Source organism: Varroa destructor, unplaced genomic scaffold (genome assembly GCF_002443255.2).
Source record: "Varroa destructor unplaced genomic scaffold, Vdes_3.0 BEIS01000006.1, whole genome shotgun sequence".
Lineage (NCBI taxonomy): Eukaryota > Metazoa > Arthropoda > Arachnida > Mesostigmata > Varroidae > Varroa > Varroa destructor.
The window spans coordinates 1845478-1871350 of NW_019211459.1; the positions used below are offsets into that span (position 1 = coordinate 1845478).

A 25873-nucleotide genomic window follows, 5' to 3' on the forward strand; every position below is an offset into this window, starting at 1 on the left:
TACATATAATTTTTTTAATAATAATCATTTTAAATCATTAGATAAGCACACCTGCATATCGAATCAAAAGAACAAACCAGATCATATATGAACAAAAAGTTGTTTATTGTACAATACATTTGTAGTGGCCAACCTGGATAAGCGATAGGCCACTTCCCAAAGCACTTTGTTGAACTGTGTAAAAGTTAGTAAGTTTACGAGTTTGGACAAGGGTATCAAGTAAATGAGATCCAACGCCACTGTTGAACACCTTATGAAGGATCTTTAGAATTATTCGACCGCTAACTTTAAGAACGTGTATATGTTATTTTTTTAACTGGTATAAAATGTTGCATTTTTATTAAAAAGGGCATTCATACATGGACATCCAGAATATGTCCGGTTGAGTGTGATTAATAAGTCATATTATCAAAACTATTTTATCTTGTTTTGGACATCAAACTGAGAATCAGAATAACCGCTCCAAGAGGCAGCCTTGGGCATGATTTCGAAATTCTGCTACCTATCAATTGAGAGACCTGAATTATTATAGACAGCTACTTATTTAAAATTAGCCCTTGACAAAACCCATATAAACATACAATCAGAAGCACACCTATTGCTTGTTATCACTGTATCAAGCCGGGATAAGTCCATAACAGTGGATCACTAGTAATGTTGACTTTTGGACGACTTCCATTTTCGATATTTACTTGTCAAATGGGGATTGAAACGCTTGGACAAACAGAGCAATTAATATGGGAATATTATATAATATAATATGCTTAACGTTACACTATAGCAAGCGCTATTTTGTTAGCGTTAGGGTTGTTAGCGTATGCGACGCCAAATTTTCATTAGATCGTTTTTGGTACAACTAAAGCGCTTTGGCTAAAGTAAATTGTTGCTAGTGAAGATGTAGCGAAGGTTCTGACTACTACAGGTTCTTCCTACAGATTTCTGCATCATTATGGAAAATATTTTTATGCTTGACTCATCACAATGCAGGACATGAGGCGCTGGGATTTGTTTGTAGAACTAGAAAGAGAACACTAACGTATGCGTTTTTTTTCTGTCATATAGTCTAATCGGCCTGTTGATGCGGCAAACCGTACGCGCCACTTGTTTTCATCTTATAAAGATCGCGTCTTCATTACTTACGTATTATCAGTTTGTTCGGAAAATTCCTTCAGTTTAAGTATGGAAATATTCATGTGTTCAATGCATGACGCGTTGCTATTGCCAGGACTTCGTCCTGACATGGACCCGACTTCATTGAAGTCGATTTTCACGATCAATAAAAATTTTGTACGGGCTAAATTATTTGAACTAGGTGGACGTACCTTTTTTGTTACCCACTAAAATTAAATGGTTAGATTTATCAAAAATCGTGAGTACTAACAAAACGATTTGGAAAGAATTTTATATGTTTGATATGTGTACGATCTTCGTTGCTCTAAAGCTAATTCGATATACCCAACTGATTTGGTTGGACCGGCAATTTTACTAGATATAAATTAAAAAGCACATACAAATAATATTAGACTGGGATAATCAATAAAAGATAAGTGAGTGCAAGTTCTGTCTACAAAACGAACATAGTATTTCGTTGAAATTTTAGCTATAAGGTAAATATGCTATCGCTGTCTTTCCGCGGGCTTCGCCCATCCATTGACCGATTGTTAATTTTTTTCCCGCCAGAAAATTTTTGGATTGGTCTTAAAAGCCAAATCTAGTCCAGTTTCTTCACAGTCAAGTGTATGGTTATTAATTTCGGTTGGCAGCGAGGTCTGGGCAATATGGCGGATGTAAAAGAACCCTCCAATCAATAGGAATTCTCACAATATTACCAGTGCAGTGCATTCGTTATTTCTATCGGATTTTTCTTTCTGTTGAATAGATTTCGTTGGCCGTTTTGTCCTTCTAGGGCGCTCTCCGGTGTGCAAAATGTATGCACAGCTTATCTGCTAGACAAATGACGAGTCGTTTGCCATACGATATAGCCATCGACCTCGAATGACCAATTGAAGGCCCAATATTTTGTGACTGAAGTCAGCAAAACTGTTCGAGCAGTCCTCTCGGTCGTAGTCTTCCCAGTACACTAATATATCATGCCGTTTTCGCAACTTTTTGGCTACGACGAATAGGACAAGCGCCAAAAATGTACCTCTTTTAATTTCGGTCAGTCATTTTCTAAGGTCGACGTAAGGTCACAATTATAATAGACTTATAGATATGGAAGCACTTTTCGACTACCATATAGAAATAGGCTAACAGTGAAAAAGAGAAAATAGCAGAGAAAGAATTAACCTTCTCTTACCCTACAACGTAATAGACATACAGATAATGATCAAAGTAAAGCAAATTAATTTGATTTGAGTACGCCCTGTGAAATCAAAACTGAAAACCGTTTAGCCTGAAGTCTCTAGTGCTGTTTTGGAATCATTTCGGTGAACATGACAAAAATGAATACGGTGCGTCTTATAGAAATAAAGCGAACGTTACGTTTACAAGCTCATATTTTAAATTAGGCAAAAAACAACTCGTTACGCCATTCAAAAGCTCAGTCACAACCTAATTCCTCGAGTTTACTGGCGATTTATTAAAAAAGAATGGGGACACAGTACGAACAATGAAAGAAGACGGCTATTTAAAGCAGTAGAGTACAAAAAGTGCTATTTAGTAAGTGAAGAAAACGTTATCGTACTTCGTGCAGCTGGCAAGCTGGGCCGCCGTTCAGAAGCAGCTTATTCGACTTTCTCCGAGCCGAAGTGGGGAAAAATGAATCATAAGTACATTTGGAGCCATGCATCACCTTTATTTATTATTAATTAAAAAAAAAAATAAATGAGGTTTTTTAGCTGAGGTAATGCGAGACCATTGACACAAACCTGAGTTTTAGCTGTCCAGACATGGCTGTGAGACGTTTCTATGAGAGATTACGTAAGTAAGAGCTTCGAATACGATGTTTAAACCCGAAACTTCTATAAGCAACTATAGCGTTAGCGGACGGTCAACGGAGATACGATTACAGTTTATTATTATTATTATTATCCTACGTCGAAAAGCAATCTTTCCGTTAGCATACTATACCCATTACGTCGTGCGAATGCTTCATCCATTCTCAGCCAAATTCTGTTTAGCGTCAGAGTTCCAGGCTCCCAATAAAGCCTATGATTCGGGCTAGAGCGTGCATCTTTGTATACAAGTACATTTAGCTTATTGACAATTTTCAGATGCTAACGATGCCCTTTGAAGGCTTTCGTCGTAAGAGGATCGACATGCTAAATTTGAATATATCTGTGAATTTTTTCGTTTTTTCGCATTACAGCATTTGACTCAGCCTTCGAATACTTCATCTTCGGATAAAGGTTAGGCTTCATGCAAGTACAGGATGACTGACACTAGCTATGTTAGTACTTTATCGGTATCGTTCAATCAGCGAACAACTTTGCTTTGTTTAACAGCTCAAATGTAGGTAATCTTATGTAGATTGGTGATAGATTAGAATTGGTGCTGTTGTTAGAGAGATATACACGAGAATACGAATTATGATAGATGTGTACGGTGAACCGTTACATTAGTCTACTAGACAATACAGATTCCGTAATAAGACCACCAAGCGGGCTGCAGCGATCCAGGAACAGAGAGAGACTCTAAAACTATTGTTCATCAATGGACCTCACTGCAGTGGCTCACAATGCCGAGTAAAACAGTCTATGCGAAAGATAATACTTCGTTGAACCTGCAGATTCGCCCCAGAGTGCCGCGAGCGTCGCTGAATGACACAGTTCGAGATTTTTTAAGATACCGTCAGGCCAAAAACGTAAAGTGGTATCCACGACTACACTCTCACGATATGGTATAGCTGCAATTTTATAATAGTTAGGAGTAACGTAAAAAAACGATATCTCTGGGAAAAATGTTTTCTTTTTTGTTCGCAATACAACAAGCTCGCTACGGGTTCGAATTTAGATGGGAGACAAGACTGCTTTTTCAGGTAATTAACGGCTAAGAAAATATCGAGAGCTTAGTGTCACATTTTTTCCACGGGCTTATCGATGCTGGGGATACAGGCAATCGGAAACCTGGAACCAGTGACAAGAAGCATCACAGTAACCCAACAAGAACAACGATAGCGCCACACAGAGTGGACAATTTTTGACACAAACGGGTCTGGGATGGGTCTCGGGTTGCGACCCTGAATTAATTTGAATTGATTCGAAAACGGAACGACAATGTTCGGACCAAATCGTTGCAATTCGGCGTGTGTAAGGCTCGTGAGCAGGTAGGAGCGGATGTTATACATTCCGAATGTTGTTATTATTACCACGTAAATCGTGTCGTGGATAACAGTCATCATAATACATTATTTGTTAAGATGATCGTAAGCGAAAGGCTTATTAACGTAAGTATGTGAACGGTCTAATCGAATGGATAATATTCTTCTCTAATTAGGATAGAGACAGGCGTAATTACGTATTCGAAATAGATCGATTTATTTTTAAGGTAACTTTCGCTTTTGGATAGTTTCTCATAAGAGTTTACTTTATCGTACGGGCATTGAAAACTAGGAAAAAATGGTCGAAAATTTTCAAGCGAGCCTGAAAAAACATTATAACTAGCTAGCCTCACTACTAACACCATTGATATCTCACACAACTTTTTGCAGATAACAAATATAATTTTAAGAACATTCTAGCATCTATGTTGTTTGACTATGATAGTAATGAATCTTCTACCGCTGTACCGTTAATTCACGGTTGCCCACGCTACGCGCTGACTTTTTTCGTGCTGACTGGCGCGTCTGCTCAGAATGCAAATAATCCTGCTCTCTTTCCACTGTATTGCATAAAAATCCGTTTAAAAATAAAGAAAAAAAGGTGTAAATTTTGCTATCAGCGTAGGATCAATCGTACTCAAATTTATGTAGCTCATAGCATAGTACAACGATGAGCCCAACTAATTTAAGCGTATCTTTTTTTTTCTAATTCTAAAGCCAACTTGTTCTAGAAGTGTATGTCTGCTGCTCCGTCAAATAAATCGCTACTGACGCTGGCTGCAATACAAAGCAGTTTTCCCCAATGATAAAGATCAACGTGACGGGCATCTGTAATTCAGTGTTCGTTGAGACATCCCCTGTCCCCACGAAAAACAAAGAAATACGAGTTTAGATGACACGTTTCGCCTTCCACTCGGGACCAGTTGATGATTCATCGCTGATCGCGCGTCTGTTACTACAGCGACTGGCATCACCTTTACGCTTGCCATCTTCGTCGATTTGTCCGTCTGTCTGCCAATCATGTTTGCTGTTGTGACAGTCCATGTGTTCTGTCCATCAGTTTTCTGCCCGGCTTTCTCTCGTTCGTCTTTTCCTTAAGCTCCCTCGAATCTTCAAGTAGCATCAAACATGACTGCTAGCTTCCCTTGATCCTCGCTCGCCGATCGCTGTTTTCTGACTGCTGTAGAGGAGAGTTCGCGACGAAGAGGCGACAGCGAAGTGGGGAGAGGCCTAGCGACAACCAGTCAGCACTTAGCGAAAGAAAACACTCACACGCTCAGTGTTCAACGCGTGAACAACTGCTACTGTTATTGTATAGGCAAATACCGTTCCCTTAGTCGGTGCCACCATGGACCTCTCGGTGTTTGCTGTCGTTCACAGCGGATCGCCCGCCCCCGGAGATTTGCATGGGGCCCTCCCTCTTGCCAGTAAGCGATACTGCTCGCCAAACAATAACGTCGTTGCTTCGAAGGAAAGGGAACTGCCCGCCAATGAAGCTGAGCGCAAACGTCTGCCTTAGCGTTCGTCCTACTCACACTTACTCTCCGTATGACTTTATTTGACTGGCTAGTTGAGTCAGTGGGCTAGTGAGCTGTGCAGTGTGCCATTTACCGTACGTGTCCGTTGCCATGTGCGGTCTCGGCCGATCACAGGAAAAAACGAACTTTGCAGCAAAGTTAGGGAAGGTGGCAGTTACAGCGGTCTCACTAACCAAACAGCGAAATGTTCTATTGACTAGTGGGGCATGTGATCGTTCGAGGTGTCGCAATACGTTTAGTTATTGAAGCGACGGCCGTCCTGTTCCTCCAGCTATACGGTGCTGAAACCGCAACGACAAAGCAGCAGAAACGCAAGCTAACAGCCTCCAGCGCTCTATAGCGTGTGTCCCATTGCCATTGTGTAAGAAGTGATCGGCAACACGTCTGGCTCGAATCAGCCGTCTTTGCCGAGTTATCTCTGCATGCAGTGCTCTCCGTCGGGCAGAAAAATACACGCTTGCCACACGAGCAAGCATTGTTGTGTGCTCTAACTGGATATAGTCTAGCCAACGAGCGTAGAGCGGCGGCGCTGTTAACCATGCTTTCGTTCCGCGAGAGACGTACCGCCACTGCCAGCCACCGTTACCATCGTCACTCTCAACGTGCGCAGCGTGTGGTCTCCCGCATACAAAATAAACTCATCTAGCCAGCCAGCCAGCCAGCCAGCTACCCAGCCAGCCTGTGGTGTCACAAGTTGAGCCAGAGCTGGATATTCTTGAATGTCTTTGCTAAGCGTCAGCCACGCCGGCTACCGTGCAGATCGCCGTGAGACAGATTTTTCTATAGCCGCCAGGAGAGGAGGATCCGTTTGAATCAGTCTGCCGGTGGACTTATCACTACGGCTACTGCTACTACGGAAGAGTACTGGCTTAGTAGTTTTTCTACGGCTGGCCTTTTCGTACATCTTTCATTGATGAGTACTCGAATATATTAACGGGAATACGGCCCCACCAACAATAACAGCAGCAATTAAGCGCCTGTTCCGGTTAGCGCTGACGCTGTCATCGTAGTTGTTTTGGTGGAGTCCGTAAAGCTCTCGGTCGAACGACGGAGTTGATTACGTTGTGCATACGTACAGGCATGGGCCGCACCTCTTCATAGCAGCAGCAGCAGCAGCAACAGGCCCTGTTGTTATCAAGTTAGATTAGTGGTGCATGGTGGTGCCAGTGGCTAAGAAATGCCCACCCGTGTAGCAATTCACCGTTCATATCGTTTACCACAACAGTAACTGATGTTGTTTTGGTGGTGTTTGTTTGTCTATCTATCCGCTGCTGGGTGAGTGCGTGTACCCATTCAGGACGGTCCTGGTGGCGACCCGATACTTACCAAACGGTGTTACGCTCATTGCAATCGGCCCCTGGCCACAGCGGCAACAGCTACTGCTTCTGCTACTACAACTATTAACCCCGAAGGGAGGGAAAGGACGGAACGTAATAAACGGTCGATCAGATAACTGAGCCGATCAGTCAGAGCCGTAGTAGTAGTACCAACTAAGAGTTATAGTCGTTGATTCAAGTGTCGGATCGATTGGATGGCTCATTTCGTCGGATTGTTACTTGGTGAGTGCGTATCTACGAGCAAAAAACACAGGGGCAAATGTGATTCATGAATGACGCCATCAGAAAGCGAAGCAACACCAGCGACGGACATAACAATAGGAGTGACCGTATCTAACCCTGTGCTTACAGATAATGCTAGATAAAGATGACTCGTGTTGATTTTTGCTGGGGCAGTATCTAGCGTCGCTGGATGTTAGCAGTGCTTACATCGAAGTGTCCTCGAATCAGAACGAACGCCAATTATCCCCTGACCTACTCATTTGTTCGATTCTCTGTTGATAGAAGATAAAGTAATGCGAAACAAGAACAAAGAGCGTCGGCAGAGGCGACGGCAGCAAGGGAAGGCTTACCGATTACAACAGTTCGTTAGCGGTCAGCGGATCAGCAGTTCGAACGCGAACTCGACAATGTCCGAACATCGTTTCAGCGTCCAGATAGTTTCTGTGTAGCGAGGTTCCATCTACCATTGCTTGCATACGCGCCTCTAGCTTCTATCCATCGAAGATGAATTATGAGTTCTCAGCGACGATACCAACACCAAACATTGTTGCATCAACATAGCGAGTGGCCGAAAGGGACACAACACTGCACTGATCGACTATGTGTGTGCAAACGTGCATCGTGCAAACGCGAAATTTCGATTCTGTGCTGTTCGTACCCTCGTTCGGTGCCACAGATTGATTACGATGGCTATCGCAGTGGCAAAGTCAAATGGTACCAACGACGACGTTAACTAATATTATCACTTAACGTTCTAATTTTTCAAATCGAATTACTACGACAGTGGTTCAAGTAGTAGATCGAAGCCGTTGGTGTACGCCGATGGCGTTGTTCCGATCAGGCGGGCGCGCAGCTGGCCAAGGGGGTACGCCAACTTCGCCGCGGATGCCGTTACTGCTCCGGTAGTGAACGGAATAAAGTAACGTTAGCATCACTTTAAAATAGACAAACATATCGAGAGTTTTGGTGATGACCATTTCAATGGCTACAATCGTTCATAATGATGAGAACCTAGACAATGTTGCCACTGCGTCGGCAACAATCACCTGTATTGTCGTAGTTTCAACATAATAATGATCGTACACACATGTAACAATAATTCTAATAACAGTTCAGTCTGTGGTCCTGCTGCTGAGCGAATTCTGAAGCTATCTGCGGCTTCAAGTGGCCGCCACGTCTACCTTCGTCGTCTAAATAGCAACAGCTATTGAATGTCGGGGTATTGTCACACGAGCACTATTGATTATATCAAACGACCCGCCAACATTGTTGGCACCGCATAAATATATTATTAGTAGTGAGCGCCCTGTTAGTATCGCTCCACGCGACGGCACGCTTTGCTGACAAGTACTCGTACTGGCCAAGAGCACGACGATCGCTCCCGCTTCTACCCAGTTACTAGGACCCTATAATCAGCCTTGTCCAGTGTTATACAGCGTACACTTTAGTGTACGCTATCTGCCAGCCGGACAGACGGCGTTGCATGCCAGTCTATAGCTGTCGCCGTCGCCAGTGCCACTAGCACGTTTCTATCCATTTATCTGTTCGTACCTATTTGGGTTAACTAGCAAAAGGAAAAGAAAGATGTAGGGTCATAACGACGCGGACGATGACATGCTCGCGCTACCGCCGGTCGGTAGTTGACGTTTTTGGTACAATTGCCCATTGATAGGAGCAGTGCGGCGACAACTGCTTGTTGATGTTACGCGTTCGAAAGCGAAAGTGTCTCTACGAAACGCAGCAACTGGTCGGACGCACGACTGTGGTTATGGGCCTCGTAGCGATTGTGGCCTTCCTACTGAACGGTGGCCTGTTTTCCAACGAATCGTCAGTTGGTCGCTCGGTTCCATTGTTCAACTTTTGTCTGTAAACAGGCACGCGCCTGGCCTAAGCCGCTGACCGGAACAAACCATTTGCGTAGCGAGACAACGACGAAGACGCCGACGACAGACTCATCAAACAGCAAACACATATTTCTAAAACGCAAATACAACAAAGCGACTTTTAGTCACGCATTGAGTTTTATTTATTGCTCTTTTGTCGATATCGTGACCGTCCGTCGAGGGGCGACAGTGGCGGTCCGGCAAGCGACTGAAATCCGCCTAAACGTAAACACAAAACAAACAAGTGGAGTTTGGCTAACCTCAAACACTTTTTTGGTAGACTCGACAGCCGAGGTAGAAAGTGAGGGTAAGCGGGTAAATTCTCGCGCATGAGTCCGCAACACTATAAATGCCCGTCGAACAACAACGTATCTCAAGTCAGGTGACAAGGGAAGCGAACAGGATCCGCTACGCCAATGTTGCATATTCTATAGCATCCATTTTGTCGATGGAAACATGTGGCGTGCACCTATACGATAACAGCACAAGTCCATATCGTAGAGTTCGATAAATTATCTTCCGATTGTCTCGTCGCATCTGACTGACGCTGCCGGCGACATTAGTCTTGTTGTTACTCGGCCGATCTAGCGCGTCTGTTGTCCACATAGTCTTCATAGCAGCCAGCAGCAACAACAACGCTATAATTCACTGGCGGCATTTTTCCATCTGCGTCGTCGAAAGCATTACCATCACCAGCGACAATAACGGCAACATATTACACCTCACAACGATTACATAGACCACCGTAATCGAACGGTTAAGTGCCACCGACTTAATTCTGCTCTCCCGCACCTTTCCCCTCCCTCTCTGCCACCCCTCTCTCGCGTGCATGTCTGTGTGTAGGTACAATTACGATAGGAACATCCGTTTACTGCAATCCAACTAATTGATGTCAGCAGGTAATAATACTGCTGCTGTTATTGTTGTTATGGTACGCAGCAGCAGCAAAAGCAATGGAATCTGGACCAGCGCAAGGCGAGTGTTGATTCCGTTGGCGAGGCCACATGAGAAGCAGGTGATCCTTTTGGGCCTAGCTTCGAGATCGTCGGTGCGCTTTCGCTGAGCGCACCGCCACCGCCACCGCCGCCGCCACCGCCGCCGCCGCTGCCGCTGCCGCTGCCGCTGCCGCTGCCGCCGCCGCCGCCGCCGCTGCCGCTGCCGCCGCAGCCGCCCTCACTGGCAGCGGCTTTGTAGCAGCTGCGAAGGTAGGCAGTTGCCAGACGTGTCGCCACCGGCGTTCGTTGTTGATAATCAGCAACAACTTTGCTGTGCAACGCGGTGCGCCTTAGAGAAAGAAGTAGTCTCGTCAACGAGCATCTTTCAAGTGGTGTCACCGTGTCCTTCACTAACAGCCAAATCCGATCGCTGCAATCTCGATCCTCAGTAACGACAGAACTAGAAGTCGTGCAAATCGAACAATACCCACTGGTGAGACGGGCCTTCTCCGCCGGCTGGTAGGACCTGGCTCGCTCTGTTGATTGCTGTTAGCTTTGTTGTTGTTGTTGTTGTTGTTGTTGTTGCTGCTGCTGCTGCTACTGCTGCTGTCGCTGTCGCTGTCGTCGTCCCTGCGACAACCGATGTTTACTACTACTACTACAACTACTACTACTACTACCGCTACGCCTACTACTAGCGAGAGGCAGCCCGGCAGACAGACGCACGGAGTAACTGCGTTCTCAAACAATAGCGTGACTAGTGGAACAGCGTAAACATGTCAACAATGAAAAGAAGTGAGTAGTACAATAAACAGCGAAAGCTTCCGGCTTTTACACTGGCGAATAGAGAAAACAAAATAACGAAGATGCAGGAGATCATCAAAATGTGAACGAAGCTCAGTGTTGTAGTGGTAACACCAACGAACCACAGTGGACAACAAACGGCCGCCATTATCATCTTATGACATATTTATCGTATCTATCGACAATTAGCCAACTCTACAATTATTCGAGACCTAACAAGCGCGCGCGGCTACGAACACTGTGCGCTGCGAGTCATCACCTCAATACCACCGTCGTCGCCCTCACGATGGCGATGGCACCTGCGTGAAACTGTTTTACGTGTTAGAGAACAGGCAGCTTTGCAGGGACTTCCCTAGAAACCGAAGATGGCTGGATCATTTGATAGCTGGAGTGAGGGATTAGCGGTGCAGCTGGCCGCTCAGGTGGAGGCGAGTGCGGTTCAACGCTCTTCGGGACCTCCCACTATCGACGAGATGCAACTGTTGGTCGATAAACTTAAGGTAAGGGCGAATGCCCTGATTTTGTTTTGATTCGCTGTCACTCATCCAACTCCTGTTTCATTTGGAGAGGAAAAAACGGTGAAGCTTTATTATTGTATACTAACGGAGCCAGACGAATTTGCCGTGTCAGACATACAACCACGAAGTCTTGGGTTCGATCATCAGCTGAAGTCCTGTCGTTGTTTAAACAAGAATACTGTATGCACTAACTAAGAAAACTCCTCCATTTATTATTTAAGTTATAAGCATCACGGATATTCGCCGTTTACTCAATGCCGAGTAATTTAACCGTAAATATCACTAGAGTGTCTTGGGGGGTTTGGATTCTGACAAGTTTAAAACGTGCTAACAATTATACGTACCCTTTAAGAAGACGCTAATACGTTTCCTAACAATCACTGCTCGATTTCAATTAAGCTCATGTACTAAATGTTTGTTCTGTAAACAGATAAATTGTCTCGTGGGATATGTTAGTTAATTGCTTTCACTGGGTAGTGACTCTGTGTTAGATATTTTTCTTATCGTTCTTTCTATATATTCATATTTTCTTATCTAGTTTATTATTTTAGTTAATGATTTTCTTCTGTTTCTTATCCAAGAGTTCCGAATCGTAAAGCTGTGAACATTTTCATTCTACTTAGCTACATTATAAATGTAATATATCCTTGTATTTTGCTTCATTGTTATTAAAAGGGAGCGATACGAAACCGCGAGGGGAAGTGACGTTACTAAGCCACTAATGAAAATTAACATTATTTGGTTTTTTCAACTTATTTAAACTTTAAATTTTAGAATTCTGTTCATTGTCCCGTAATAGCTCGACTACAAAAGCTATCAATTAATCTGCCCCCTAAAACGAGCAACTACCTGATGCTCCAGTCGTCTGATACAGCGGTCGGCTAGGACAAGCACTCGACGTGGACTTCAATAAGAGGAAACGAGATTTTGCTGGTAATACTGCTGAAGTAGATTTTGTCCTATTTCGTAGCTTTTCACTTATTAGGAGAAGAGGCCCGTTCTCTAAAGCAGCAGCAGCGGCAGTAGCAGCGGCAGCAGTAGCAGTACACTAAACCCTTTTAACTGAAAGCTATCACTCCATATATTCCCTCGTAATATTTATATTGCAAACAGTCTCATTAAATCTTATATCCTTGTAAGTATCATATCCACCCTTTGTAGTTAGTAAATAATGATACTCAATGCGCGGCATAACCTATAGGAGATCACTTTTTAATTGAGGAGTCCATAAAGATTGTCCTCTACCTATTGATATTTGCAAAAATGTCATGTTTAATTATATATCTGCTCATGTAGGATATTAAGGAAGTTCGCCATATTCAGAAATATATTTCGAGGTTTATTGTCTTTATTGGGCAAGGATCTACCCGCTGCACCCGTCAGAGGCTCAGATGGCTAATTACATCCAAAAATTATATATCTATTGTATCTTTGCTGAAGCTATCGAAAGCTGACATTGGCCCTTAGGCGCCAGATGACATATAATTATATCATAGCACAAAAATGGCATCTAGTGCAGCGTGGCCTTCGGTTCGGCCGAACTTGTCCTTCTAGTGTTTAAATTGCTCTGGCTTACGCTGCAGTACGTTTCTACGAGTTATGGTTTACTCTCGGCTTAATTGCCTTTGAAAATGCACACCTACATTTAAATAAGGTTTTTATACACAATCAAGATCTCGGTATAAGCAAGATATTTTTTTTTTTTCGAAAAGGTGCGTTAGGACAGCAATGATGGTAGGCAAACGTCTGTTCCTTAATATTTCTTAAATTTAGCTAAGAGTACGTCTGGAAAGTACGTACCATTACAGGTTATATAGGCTTCGGCTACACCATTGGCTATTGTCATAATAATAAATTGCTTTAATCACCCGATCGACGCCATGCCGTATTTTGCCTATGGAGTCGACTACTTATATTCAACAATTATTGTCACAAGCCTTGAATTAGGGTGATCCTAGACGATCAGGCATTGCTGATAAATTAATTTTTATACATTGGTTACGTATTTAATCAGAGGAACGTCAGTACGAGTAAACTGATCATGGAAATCAATGGCTAAGATATGGAGAGCTAAAACAAGGCCTCCGCTGTACAATTTCTATACGTGCTGATAGCACCACCATAATAATCTCTGATAGTCTCCAGGTTTCTAGCGTAGATTTAGAAGCAAGCGTGTTTTAGTGACGAAACAGAGAACTACAGAACACTCAGCCGCTGCTTCTATCGAGAATAAGCTATTCTTTCATACGTGCGAGAGCTTTGTTTTCGTATAATGAATCGAACCGAGTCTTACTATCGAACTATAAGTTTTTTTTTGCACGTTTTACTCTCTATTACTATAGAAAATTAGTTAACTGTTTGTATTTAGCACTGCCTTATCTTGCTTCTGGCATCCTCTTTTCGCTCCTAAGTAGCACTATTTTAAGTGATTTATCAAGTCAAACGTGCTCTCGAGTAGGCTCTATTCTTCGAATATTATAAAAACTACATCATAGCTGCACAATGATATCTACATGTAGAGTAACATTGACAAAATGCGGATCCTTGTTCATGCCAGCCTTCTTCGGTATTCTGAAACGAGATTCGTTTTACACAAACTATTGGTAGCCATTGGCTTTTGTTTACTCTTCGATTTTTTTCAACCAGACAGCCCATCTGTTCCACATAATATCATACTTGTTTGTAATTTTAGAAAATATATAAAAACAAAAATAGAATTTCATAAAATTAAATGTACATTATTAGAATAGTGAAACTGCTTTTGTAGACTTACAATGCCCCGCATGTTCCCCACGTAAACAGATCATTTATCCTTCTGGATCTATACGTTTTTTCAGCATTCATGTCAGTCAGCCCTCTTCTACGAATAATATTTTAGAAATACAATAAACTTTCGAGTACGACTATAGGGTTACACGAATCTTGTTGTTCAAAGCTACAATAATAAGTTGATACGTTAGCGAGCGTTTCGAAAGAAAGGTTGGCTGCTTTCTAATGATAGATAAAGATGTTTTAAATGAAAATACTGTACATCAGGTACCTGATGTTCTTCCAGAACCAGTGAATTTATAACTAGATACAAGGGATCAAAAGTAACCGCAACCATTGCAAGGACTATATAACTTCAGGCTTGATCTCTTTCGTCTAACTTTCAACAACATACTAATATTTCGTCTGCTAGCTACTTATATCAGGACTAGCCGGGATTATTTAGCTAAAGCTCAAGTCTGCTAAATATTGTACGTATTTGCAATCCAGCTTCAGTTCGATTTCTGTTTATTTTAATTTTCAGGAGATTCTCCTCAGTCGCGGTCAAACGGAGTCCGGCGTTTGGAAGCCTGGGATTGATAAAGGCTCAAATGCACCAGGATTGACGAAAGCGACAGATGTCGTTTTAAGTGACGACATGGCACCAAAGGACCATGAGCCTCGGGACAACTATTTTGCTCTCCTAACAACAGCAACAACAACGACAACAACGACAACGATAACGGTCGCTAGTGATAACGTTGACGAGAAGCGGTCATCGTGCTTGTTGCTTATATCGGTGACACCGAATGAATCCCAAGGGACAGAATCCTTGGGTCCACAATTTGCGGACCAGCAACAGGTAGATACCTGTGGACTTCGTCTGCATCAGTATCTCTCTATCGACATAATGCATATCCGTTTCACATTACGCTGGAATGAAAAATTTATGTGGGAAATATGAGCAACATAGGCTAGACCTAGCGATTAAACGACGAGTTCTCAACATTCACACCATCTCCAATAAGTTCTTAAGTACAACTGCCACAATCTGTTGCTCATTTCCATCCCTCAGATATAATACTAAAATAAAACAAGGGCCTAATCTATCATTCCCAGAATATAGAAACATTCCTTATTATAACATATACCACGAATAAGTACTTTGAACGGTTTCTGTGCGGAATTGATAAAAAGCAATCCTCACCCATAAGCTGTTGAATAAATTTGTTTTGCATTCTATTTCTGCAGTCGACCGTGCCTGCCGGAACGAACGACTCATCAAACGGGGCTTTGTTAATGTCTCCGTCGACCTCTTCTAGCCTAAGTGATCAGCCTCTTGTTCAGTTGGCAAGTCCAGCTGCCGCGTCTAGCACAATTAGCAGCTCTTCGATGACGCCAACTTTCGCTGTGACAACATCTACAACAGGTAGCACCACGACGGCGGGAAACATTGGGTTAACCGCATCAAAAAGCGCACTCACATCCACCGCCTTGGTTGAGCCCGATGCTCCACGTGCCCGTAGTAGGTCAGCAACTTTCTTTCGGCGCATCTCATTCCGTGGACTTCGTCGGAATCTCTTTAACAACCACAGTAATGCTAACAGGTACTACCCACTATTAATTGATTCCATGACAGAGTTCGGAATGAACCCTGTACGCAGAACGTATCATAGCTATAGTTGCTTTGGGCACTCACAGATAAAGAACAGGGGCAAACAGAGTGAAGTAGCGACTAATCATGTAGCTTGCTTTTAGACTGGTTCAAGTTCACGCTTTGATTCAACCCGAAAAAAAACATTTATCTCTGTCTCTACATTCGCCTGCTCTGGACGCTTATACACTATTATTGGCTTAACGACTTCCGTCTGCGATTGGGGGGGGGTCACAGCACTGGGGCATCAAGCGAACAAGATGCTACTCCTTCAACTTCCGTTCCTGGAACAGAACTATCTAATGGCGAGACCGGTGCTGCTCCAGCAGCAGCAGCAACAGCAGCAGCAGCAAACCCCAGTGGTGGAAGCGGCGGCGGGGGAGGACTTTTGTCTGCTGGACCTCGAGCTGTGCGTTCTCGTTTGGAGCGTCTTCGACAGCATCGGATCGCCGCGGAGTGCTTGAAGGAGGCGGTTGTCGAACTTCTTGTTCCAGACGATGATGAAATTGGTGGAACTGGAGCGGCAGGTCTTGGGGCACATCCCAGAGGCCATAAATGGACAAGGTCAGTATATCATACAATAATGCCCTTGTTTTTCGAAATGTCTTTTCCACAGTCTACCTTCAGATCGTATGAAATTGTTAGAAACTGCGGGTCTGTAACTAAAATTTAACGCGCAACGGTTTCAGCTGCACTATTGATAATTGTCATAGGAAAAAAGCAGCCGACCCTTTAGCATCTCTACGTGGCAGCAAATTGTCGTTAACGAACGTATTAACACTGCGGAGAATTTTTGCTGGAGTGTAAGTTATGTATCAAGGGAACCTGCATTTTTATTCAAACAATTATATCAGTGCGTTGGCGATTATCGAAGAACAAAGTGTTCTCTATAATCCATAGACAATATGGTCATCGCTAATGATCATATTAACAAGTATATCTGCAGGTATATGTGGCGTGCAATGAAATAAGAATTAGAGACCTTGTGGCCGCCAGTCACTAACCTTGTTCCTAGGCCATTTCGGTGAATTATTAGTAGCTTCTGATGATATTAGTTTATGTAAATAATTTATGTAAAACATATATAGCTCCCAGCTACGGTGGAAACAGAAAAGTTACTCTTAGGGGGAATGCTACTTCGCTGCGTCTGTCGTTGTTGTATTCATGTGATGTTGGTCGTAACAGACGTACGCGTATCTTTCAGATGTCGGCTCTCGCTAGTACGAATATCTGCTGGATGTCTATTGGAATTTTACGTTCCTCCCAAAGCACTCCGAGCAAAAAAAGGTACGTTTACTTTATACAGATGGATGATATTGAATTGGTCAAAACGTAGTGACCTTTATATCTGAGAAGGGACACCATGCTCTATTCACACGTGTCTGCCACTCCACGACCACTTTTTTATTCCGTCTCGCCTGTCAAAAATATCAAATCGATGTTTTCCATCCGTTGCCCAGTGCCCTGCTTTTCCTAAGTATTTCTGTGCATACAATACCTATCCAGCTTTACCGAACGCAGATCACAATATTTTTAATACGAAGGTTGAACTAGTTCTAGGTTAGGCGGATTTTCTAGAGTTACTTAATCCATTTTTCACAACATCAGTTTTCATCGTCTAGAAGAATTTACCTAGCTTAATTATTTATTTGCATTTTTTCCTGAAACGAACATCAAATATGGTGATGATTTAGCAGCACAACAATTCAGGATTAAAATGTTTCTACTGACAATAATAAGAATTATATCTCCAGAGGTATAAAATGTTCGTATTCTTTACGTTCATCTCCAGGAGTTTTTTGTATGCTACTAACGGAAGTTCGTGAAACAACTGCGCTGGAAATGCCTGATCATGAAAACACATTCGTCCTACGCGCGACCCAAGCGGGATACGCATTAGCTGCAAGGTGTACCACAGGAGCGACAGCATCTGCGACCAGCTCTCAGCAGTCTCAACAAAAGGTCCCTACGCAACAACGACAGTCAGGGGCCTTAGTTAACGTAACGACCACAACCGTCGCCAGTGCACAGTACAATTCAACGACACAGACACTTAACGCTGGTCGACGCTCAGAGACACTCGGGTGTTCACGTGCGAGTGCAGTAACAGCAAATCGAAGCAAGGAACCCGAGAATGCTGCAAGAACTGAAGTTAGTATTAGTAACGAAATCCTTTGAAGGCCTTTCAGGTAGGATTTAGGTTTGTCTAGGCTAAAGCGACATTAATCGAACGACTGATCGCTGAAATGCTATTTGGTTCGGTTTGCAATTGATTTTTATTCAGATTTCTACTTCTGATGGAGGAGCAACTGCTGGAACAAACCTACGACCTCAACAAGAGTTCATTATACAAGCTGGCGATGCGGCCGCAATGCGCGGCTGGATAAACAGTTTACGCTTCTATGCGGGCGTAGGTTCTGGGGACGGTTCAATGTCAGGTCTAGGTCTCGCAGGATCGTCTTTGGGTGGCGACGGCTATCCACATTTAGCGACGCATCACGATTCAACCGGAAGTCACCGACCACGCTCAGCAACTGCTGCCTCGGATACTTTGAACCGGTTACGCGAGCAGGCCTCAAACAAGCGGCAACCACCGCTTGAGGAAACACCCATTCCTCCGGGAAGTGGCCCTACAACTAACGCGTCTGGTCGACTAGTAGCGCTTTCGGAAAGTCAGGGAGCTCTCGGGGCTGGAGCACAAGGAGGACTCGTTCTTTTTGCAGGGACCACCGATACTGAAGGGGACATTGCCGCTCAATTAGTCGAGTATCCCTGGTTTCATGGCACGCTATCCAGACAGGTAATAGAACTAGGAGAAATATAGCTATGTATTTAAGCAAGCTTGCAATCATGTCAACTTGCAATCATGTGTACATTATAAAACTTAACTCGTGCTTACCTGATCTGACGCCGTCTGAAAATGGGGCAGGCTGCGCTGAGTTCCATATGAAAGCTTTGTCAACCAGCTTGCACTGACCATGCTCTTATTGTAGGATGCCGCCATGTTGGTATTACGAGATGGACCATCAGCTCACGGCTTCTTCCTCGTACGACAATCTGAAACACGAAAGGGAGAGTTTGTACTCACCTTTAATTTCCAAGGTAAATCATGAAGCCAACTAAAATCTTCTTTTCTATAGAATTTAGATTGTTTCTCAATCTAATCAAAAGTTGTACCACAAATGCGCTGCAAGTGGGCTATTATGAGCACTGTGAATTATAAATATAGAATAAGCTGGTGTATCTCGAACCTTGTTTTATGGCAAAAAAAGAAGCTAGTTTTTCTTTTTTTCGATATAAAATCGTGCCTTGCCATTACTGTGATTAGTATTTGACTGTATACGCTACAACCGGTACCAAACTGTATAGGTCGAGCAAAGCATTTACGTATGACGATCAACGGCGAGGGCCAGTGTCATGTACAGCACCTATGGTTCCAAAGCGTATTCGATATGCTTGAACATTTCCGATTGCACGCCATTCCCCTCGAGAGTGGAGGAACATCCGATGTGACCCTTACCGAGTTTGTACTCAATCAACCGTTCATTCTCCATACGACGCCTCCGTCCAACGCAACAACGCTGCATACGCCGACCCAGGTTGGATGCTGGCCTATTATTAGTTCATAATATTAATAATAGCATAGTATTTCGTAGTAACCTAAATCTCTCCATGGAGAAAATCTAAACAAACAACAGGAGGAATCAAGCGATTATTGATGTCGTTTCATTACAGACGATGCTAAACGGTCCCATGGAGGACATAGGTGATCATACACCTACCATTTGTTATAAAGCAAAGCGAGTTCAAAGACGATGTACTCAGTAGCGGAAACCTATGGTGGCAGAAAAGTAAGATGTCTCATTATTCTGGCTAACAGAAACAAAAGACATATTGCTAAGCATCACTCCAAAAATGTCGAGACGCTAATGGCATCGTACGTGGGCGACGCTAAGCGTCTTGATGTGAGCCAGTGTGCTAAAAGGGCAAATCACGAACGATTCGGAAAAGCTTGTAACAGTCGCAACAAATATATAATACATATCAACCCTATCTACGCAGTTAGCGATCAGCGAACGAAGTACTATACTGTTTTAACAGTTTATCTATCACTTAGTAAATGAGTAAGGCCAATCCTATAGGGGCCGACCCATTAGGGTCACTCAATTAGTGCCTAAGCAAGCCATCCCAAATTGAGCTTGTGGTGCACAGATCAGAATATGGAAGCCTTCTTAAAATGGACAACAGCTAGGATAGGTCAGAAACACGAACTTGGAGTAACACGGTGACATTGAGGCTAGACGCGAGCGAGACTCGTTAGTGAGACGATGTTTGTTCTAGGTTATCTATTTGACAGCCTTCATCTACCGTACACCCCTTAGATGCATGCTTAGACGGAGCCCAGCTTTAGCTTCTCATCTAAATCACCTGCCCAGATTATGTCAGTATCACAACGAATAAATATTGGTCATCTGTGAGAACAAGTACAACGAGTCCATAAACGAACTTTACTTACCAGCAGCAGAGGTACCCTAATAATCGCAAAGTTGTGTGAACTGGTAAACTTGGCTTGCAACTGGAAACAACCCTGAATTTTTACATATCGCTAAATTTCGGTACGTGGGTGGACGTTTGATAGAAATCGATATATGTGAAAACCAGGAACAATAATGAAAAGAGCACGTGGGATAGTACAATATCGACTCCAACATAGGTTATGCTGAATTCTCAACAATATTGGACGAACCTTTTCGAGAACTGAAATTTCTTAGCAGCGGCACCATGGGTTTTTTCGAATGTACATATTACAGGAAAAAGTAGTCGAGTGATGCTTCCTTAGTAACAGTTTATTTTAAAAAATTTTGTATACATATACATGTATATATATATATATATACGTATATATATATATAGGATCAATCAAGTCACAAAATGATGAACAATTTAATCAGATTATTTTCCATGTGAAAGTCAGTATGTATGATGCAGGAAAGCAACAAAGACACACGCATCCAATGAAGCGTGTTTTTCCCCTTTGCAAAGTCTAAACTAACTGTGTTTTGTTGTTAGTCTCCTGCCACGGGTCACGACATCATGATGCCACATGACCTAAGCCTAGAAGGTGACGCAGATCATGTAATGAGCTCTCGCCATGGAACGACAAATCACTCGCATGGTGGAGCGACTGTAGGATTTGAGGTGCGTGATGTCATATGCTTTCATAACTGCCATTATTTAATTTAATCTTTATGGCCTCGGTTGAGAAGACTCTCTGGCGATTAATGCTTCTACTTTATTAATAAAGTATTATATTTTGAAAACGTTGTTCGAACCCATGTTGAACAGGATCACCGCTAGTGAGTGCTAAAATATAAAAAAAGAAGAGAGACTGAGCTTTAGGTTGGTGAGACAATCGATCTGATCTTCGATTTCATTCATCTATCTAACTGAAGTTCATTGATGTTCCATTTGCTGTTCTCCTCTGCCACTCCAGATAGGGGCTGGAGGCCATGGAGTCATCGACAGCTTACAGAGTTCGTGGGCCGGTTCTGTCCGCCATCGGGTCGTATCGCTTGAGAACCTCGTCAGTGGGGGTGTCACCGGGACAGTCGGAACCCAGCAGAACTCCTCTTCCGGACAGCTCAAAGGACGCGCCGTAGAAAACACCTATTCGTTTGTCTGAAACAAGGGATTTTGCTAGATGGAGGCGTAAGAGCGAGGTGTGCTCTCATCAAAGTTGAAAACTACGTGCAAAATACGGTTACCAAAAATGCGTTGTTCTTCTTCCATATACTAATTTAATGTGTGAGCCTTTTGTGTTGCATTCATTGTTAAACTGACGTGGGAGTCGGGAAGGAAGTACAAACAAGCAGGATTAGCCTCAACCCTGTTACAGCATAGGCCTATAAACAGTAGCTAGTGTCAACGAAATGAAGAAAATCAAGTTCCGATATGAAATATTGATCATTATATGAGCACGAGTTACGAGAAGCTACGCGTTACGTTGTTCAAATAGGTCACCAAAGTACGTACCCTCTTTTCCAAACGAGTTTTGTGATTCCGAGGAAAATATCGACTTTATACGGGACGGTCAAACCTTGTTAGTAGTTTGCAGTTGGCAAGATTGGTCCAAGGGTTATGCGCTTCAGGCAAATTGGATAAGGGTTTATCTAGAATAAATGATATCCTTTCAAATACGCAGTCGATCATTGCCTTCTTCTAGGCATATATTAGTAAATGCCAATAATAGCAAAATCAAATAGACCACCGATTTTGCACCATTTCATTTATTCTATATTGCCAAATTGACTGGGTAGCTGTAAAACTTTCCCTAGGACTTCGTGAGCAATTTACGTTTGTCTTTCTTGTTTTTTTTTTTTTGCATAGGAGTATATCATCGTCGTGCATAGAGACTCAGATAACGAAGAAGAAGACGATTCCCCCAACTCTGTAGAGCCTTGGAAACGATAAAACGGGGATTAGATCAAAATTCGGTGAAATCGGCGTAAAACGCATTGTTATTGCACGTGTTATATCAACACTGGCGAACAATTACATGGATCAGAAAGGCTTTGATCTGCCGTCTCAAAATTTACTATCTACGGTGCTCTAAAATCTGATTAGGCCTATGCTTTCAGAAGATGAAGCGATTCCCTACTCGTAACGAACTAGTAAAGCCGAGAAATCGATGCTGGCAGTCTTAGTTATAGCCACAACGGATTGTCTCAGTAAGGTTACTTTATTCGTGATTGTCGTTGCCATTATTTGGTTCTAATCTCTAGGTAGGCCATTTTAACCGTTCGTGTCAAAAAACTCGTGTGACTGGGTTGTTTCTGTCTCGTGCACCTCTTTGTGAGTGAGGGAACGAATGAATCTGTTACTATATGAGCCTGCGGGCCTGCCGGTGTGCGTGTGCACACATCAGAAACTATACCAATTTATTTAGCGGAAAAATCGCACACAACTTAATTATGTGCTATTCTCAAGTGCTACCTCATGTGCTGATATATAATTGCGATCCTCAGCGTCATCGAGAGGCCGGAGCCGTGCGGGAACAGAGTACTGCTTCGCGTCGTTTTCGATCTCTCCCCACCATAAGAATACTGCGATTGGACGTCACAACGAAATAAGCGTCTTTTCTACGTGTGATCGATTGCATTTCATAGTATCAGATATTTAAACAGGACATATTTTTTGTTAATCTGTGCATATAACTGGCGGCCAAACTGTGTAAATATTTATACATACATATTGCTGCATTCAAATAACAAGCCCTACTAAAAATATTCCTACAGGATTGCCTGAATGATGTGAGTGAGTGTTGAAATTAAGAGATCACTAGTACCGATAATCGTTATGAGCAGGCTTACGTGGCCTGAAAAAGTAAAATATGATGATAGGACGTCGTATTTATTACTGTACTCATACACATCTATTCTTATAAGACGAACGAAACTCTATTGTTACTGAGCACGATGGATACGGTCACCTACGGTGGCGTACGATAGCAGCTCAAACCGTTTCATGTAGAAATATTTACGTTGAAAATCAAGGATCAGCTAAAGATTATATAGATATATAGGGTGTGACGCTGACGACGTACCAATTATGCAACACGTGATGTCCACGCAGACCGCAGTTTACAATATACAACAATATTGGTATGATTTTCATTATCATGCGTAAAGTGATATGTCCCGGTGGGTGGGTGGGTGGGTGGGTGGTTGTTTTTTAAAAGCATATTTTCTAGCCAATGGCTGGAGTGAACGTCCGGACTAAAATGCCTCGATTTTTGCTTGAATTAACTTTAAGGACACTAACAAATACCTAAGTTAAGCAAAAAAAGAAGACATTCAGCCCTCTATTTTACTCAGCCTGTACCTTGGTGAAAATTGGGCTTTTGTTGTCACACACTCATAAAGCCAAACAAATCGGGGACCAAATGCTATCAGTTTCCTCCCAACGGTAATGGGTTTGTTAACCTAATGCAGATTTGAGTAAGGAATACTACTCCTCGATTTCTAGACAGATGATACTGCCCGCAATACGCTTATATTTATCCCGCTAACAGCGAGCCATTGTTGAGCAAAGGATTCGTGTTTAATCTGGAGATGGTCTTTGATGTACAGTGAACGGTTCAATCGAGTAAGGGGCTGATACTATCTAGGCAGCGAATAGCTTGGGCCGTGTAATAGCTTCCCCACTTGGTTAAAGCCTAAGAAGGCTCCTCCCTTGGACAGACGATTCGCTTTACCCAAATTCAATAATGAAGAGTCAAACGTATCTTCGTTGGCCGCATCCTACGTGACCTCATTCTTGTTTTATGTTGCCCCGAAAAAAGCGCAAGATTAGAAGGTTTACTTACATGTATTTGAAGATGTGAGAAGAATATAGGGCGTTCGTATGGTCTCAGGTGTGGCCATAGAGAACGCTTCTTGCTCAGATGGACAGATAGGTCCGTAAGATAAAAAGGCAATTTATTTTCGTCTAACCGACCGACGATAACGAAAACGGTAAATAAAGTAGAACCTAATGATCTCAATATTTAGCTTACTCGTGTAAACGTTTACCATTATTATTTATTATTTAACATTGCCTTACGCAAAACACGGCGCAAGTGTATCGGCAGTAAAATAAGTTCCTTCTAAGTATTATACATGTACAGGAAACACACACACACACACACAAAAATATATATAATACTATCATTTAAATTCAAACCGTAGATACATTGTAATGATCGCTGTTGGTGACGGTGTGATATTTCTTTTTGGGCTTTACATATATGTTTCGTTTGTAACTTGAAGTTTCTAAGATGATATGACGATGTTAAATAAATATATAGTACGAACGGAAAGTGCAAATAAAGTTCTAAAAGATCTAATGGCAGGCGCTGGTGCGACAACCTAGCGCTGTTCTCACATTCAAATTAAAATACGACCTTTTCTTTCGGAGTGGCTAGTATGTAGCATTTCTGTCTAGTCCGCAATTAGGATCAGCTTGACAAATCTTCATATCCTCACGAGTAGAATATATTTAAAGTTCGATGCAATACAATATCTGGACCTTCTGATGACAAGTTCATCGTTCGGTAGCTTCAAAAAGTCACAATGGCGACGTTTTGCTTGTTTTAGAGATACACTTGTATTTGTGTTCGTAGACTTTGAAGTGTGGAGTTGTTTACTGGGGCATTTATCATCGCTCTAATTTTTGCGATGGAAAAAATGAACGCGAATTAGATCGTGGAACAAAAATAGTGTTTTCTAAAATCTCTACCGCGAGTTGTCAGTGTGAATGAAAAAGGGAGCTTCGTTTTAGAAATATAAATAATAAAATAAGTTTACGGATGTCTGGTTTTGTTCACCTTGGCTAAATAAATTAGGTAAATGTAGTGATAAACCGAGTTTACACATTCATAGCTTGCTCCCCTTTCGACGTTTAACTAAAGACATCAATATGTAAAGTAGAATAGGAACTCTGTTCTCGGAAATCTTTTCCAACTTTTCCTTCGTAGCTTTTCTATATTTTGAGCTTTGAAATACAACAAATGAAAGCAATTCATCTGGAGCAACGCGAGTATCTTCACTTATCCGCGTTGATCGTCGCACGCGACTCAAGTAAAGCTTATCGAGCTGCAGAATCCGTATCTTGAATTTCGGTTAAGGCTATGATAAGAAGAATCTATCCAATTGAATGAAGATATTGAGAAAAACGTTTTATAATCCGTTATAGCTGGTCACAAAATCAATCCCCTGACAATCACAGCCAGGCGGGTGTTAGTGTCTTATTCTACCTTTTATGGTGCCTTTATCTTGATATCATGCATTTCTTAAATCGGACGAATTTAGCTTCTTCCCAATACGATAATATTCGTAGCGACTTTATTTTTTCATAGAAAACTTCAACATCAACCAGCTGATGTCCAACTTAAGTGTGAAATCGGGACATTTTTAACATAGCCATCTTATTGTAG

General features: G+C 42.5%; 2 protein-coding genes across 10 annotated transcripts in view; one reads left to right on the forward strand and one right to left on the reverse strand.

Annotated features, from left to right (window-relative positions):
* Positions 1–9194, reverse strand: part of Cbp53E (Calbindin 53E) — a 62172-nt gene extending 52978 nt beyond the window's left edge. Inside the window, exon 1 of the mRNA XM_086993902.1 lies at positions 7709–9194. The gene's annotated coding sequence lies outside the window, so the exon portion shown is untranslated. The remainder of the gene's footprint in view (positions 1–7708) is intronic.
* Lnk (SH2B adapter-like protein Lnk) lies at positions 4933–24835 on the forward strand. 9 transcript variants are annotated; one of them, XR_015330765.1, is made up of 12 exons: positions 10022–11480; positions 14791–15108; positions 15498–15853; positions 16138–16464; positions 17105–17187; positions 17693–18051; positions 18185–18700; positions 18894–19002; positions 19270–19499; positions 20971–21099; positions 21395–22628; positions 22926–24835. XR_015330765.1 is itself a non-coding variant. In XM_022811920.2 (12 exons), the coding sequence occupies exons 1-11, from the start codon at positions 11346–11348 to the stop codon at positions 21581–21583; spliced, it is 2751 nt and encodes a 916-aa protein (XP_022667655.1). In that variant the 5' UTR covers positions 10022–11345; the 3' UTR covers positions 21584–21620; positions 22288–24835. The 9 variants fall into 9 exon arrangements, 6 of the variants coding, with proteins under 6 accessions (XP_022667657.1, XP_022667655.1, XP_022667654.1 ...); XR_002674458.2 differs by having other exon boundaries at positions 21395–21925; positions 22288–24835; XR_002674459.2 differs by having other exon boundaries at positions 21395–21705; positions 22288–24835.
* The last annotated feature ends 1038 nt before the right edge of the window (positions 24836–25873 follow it).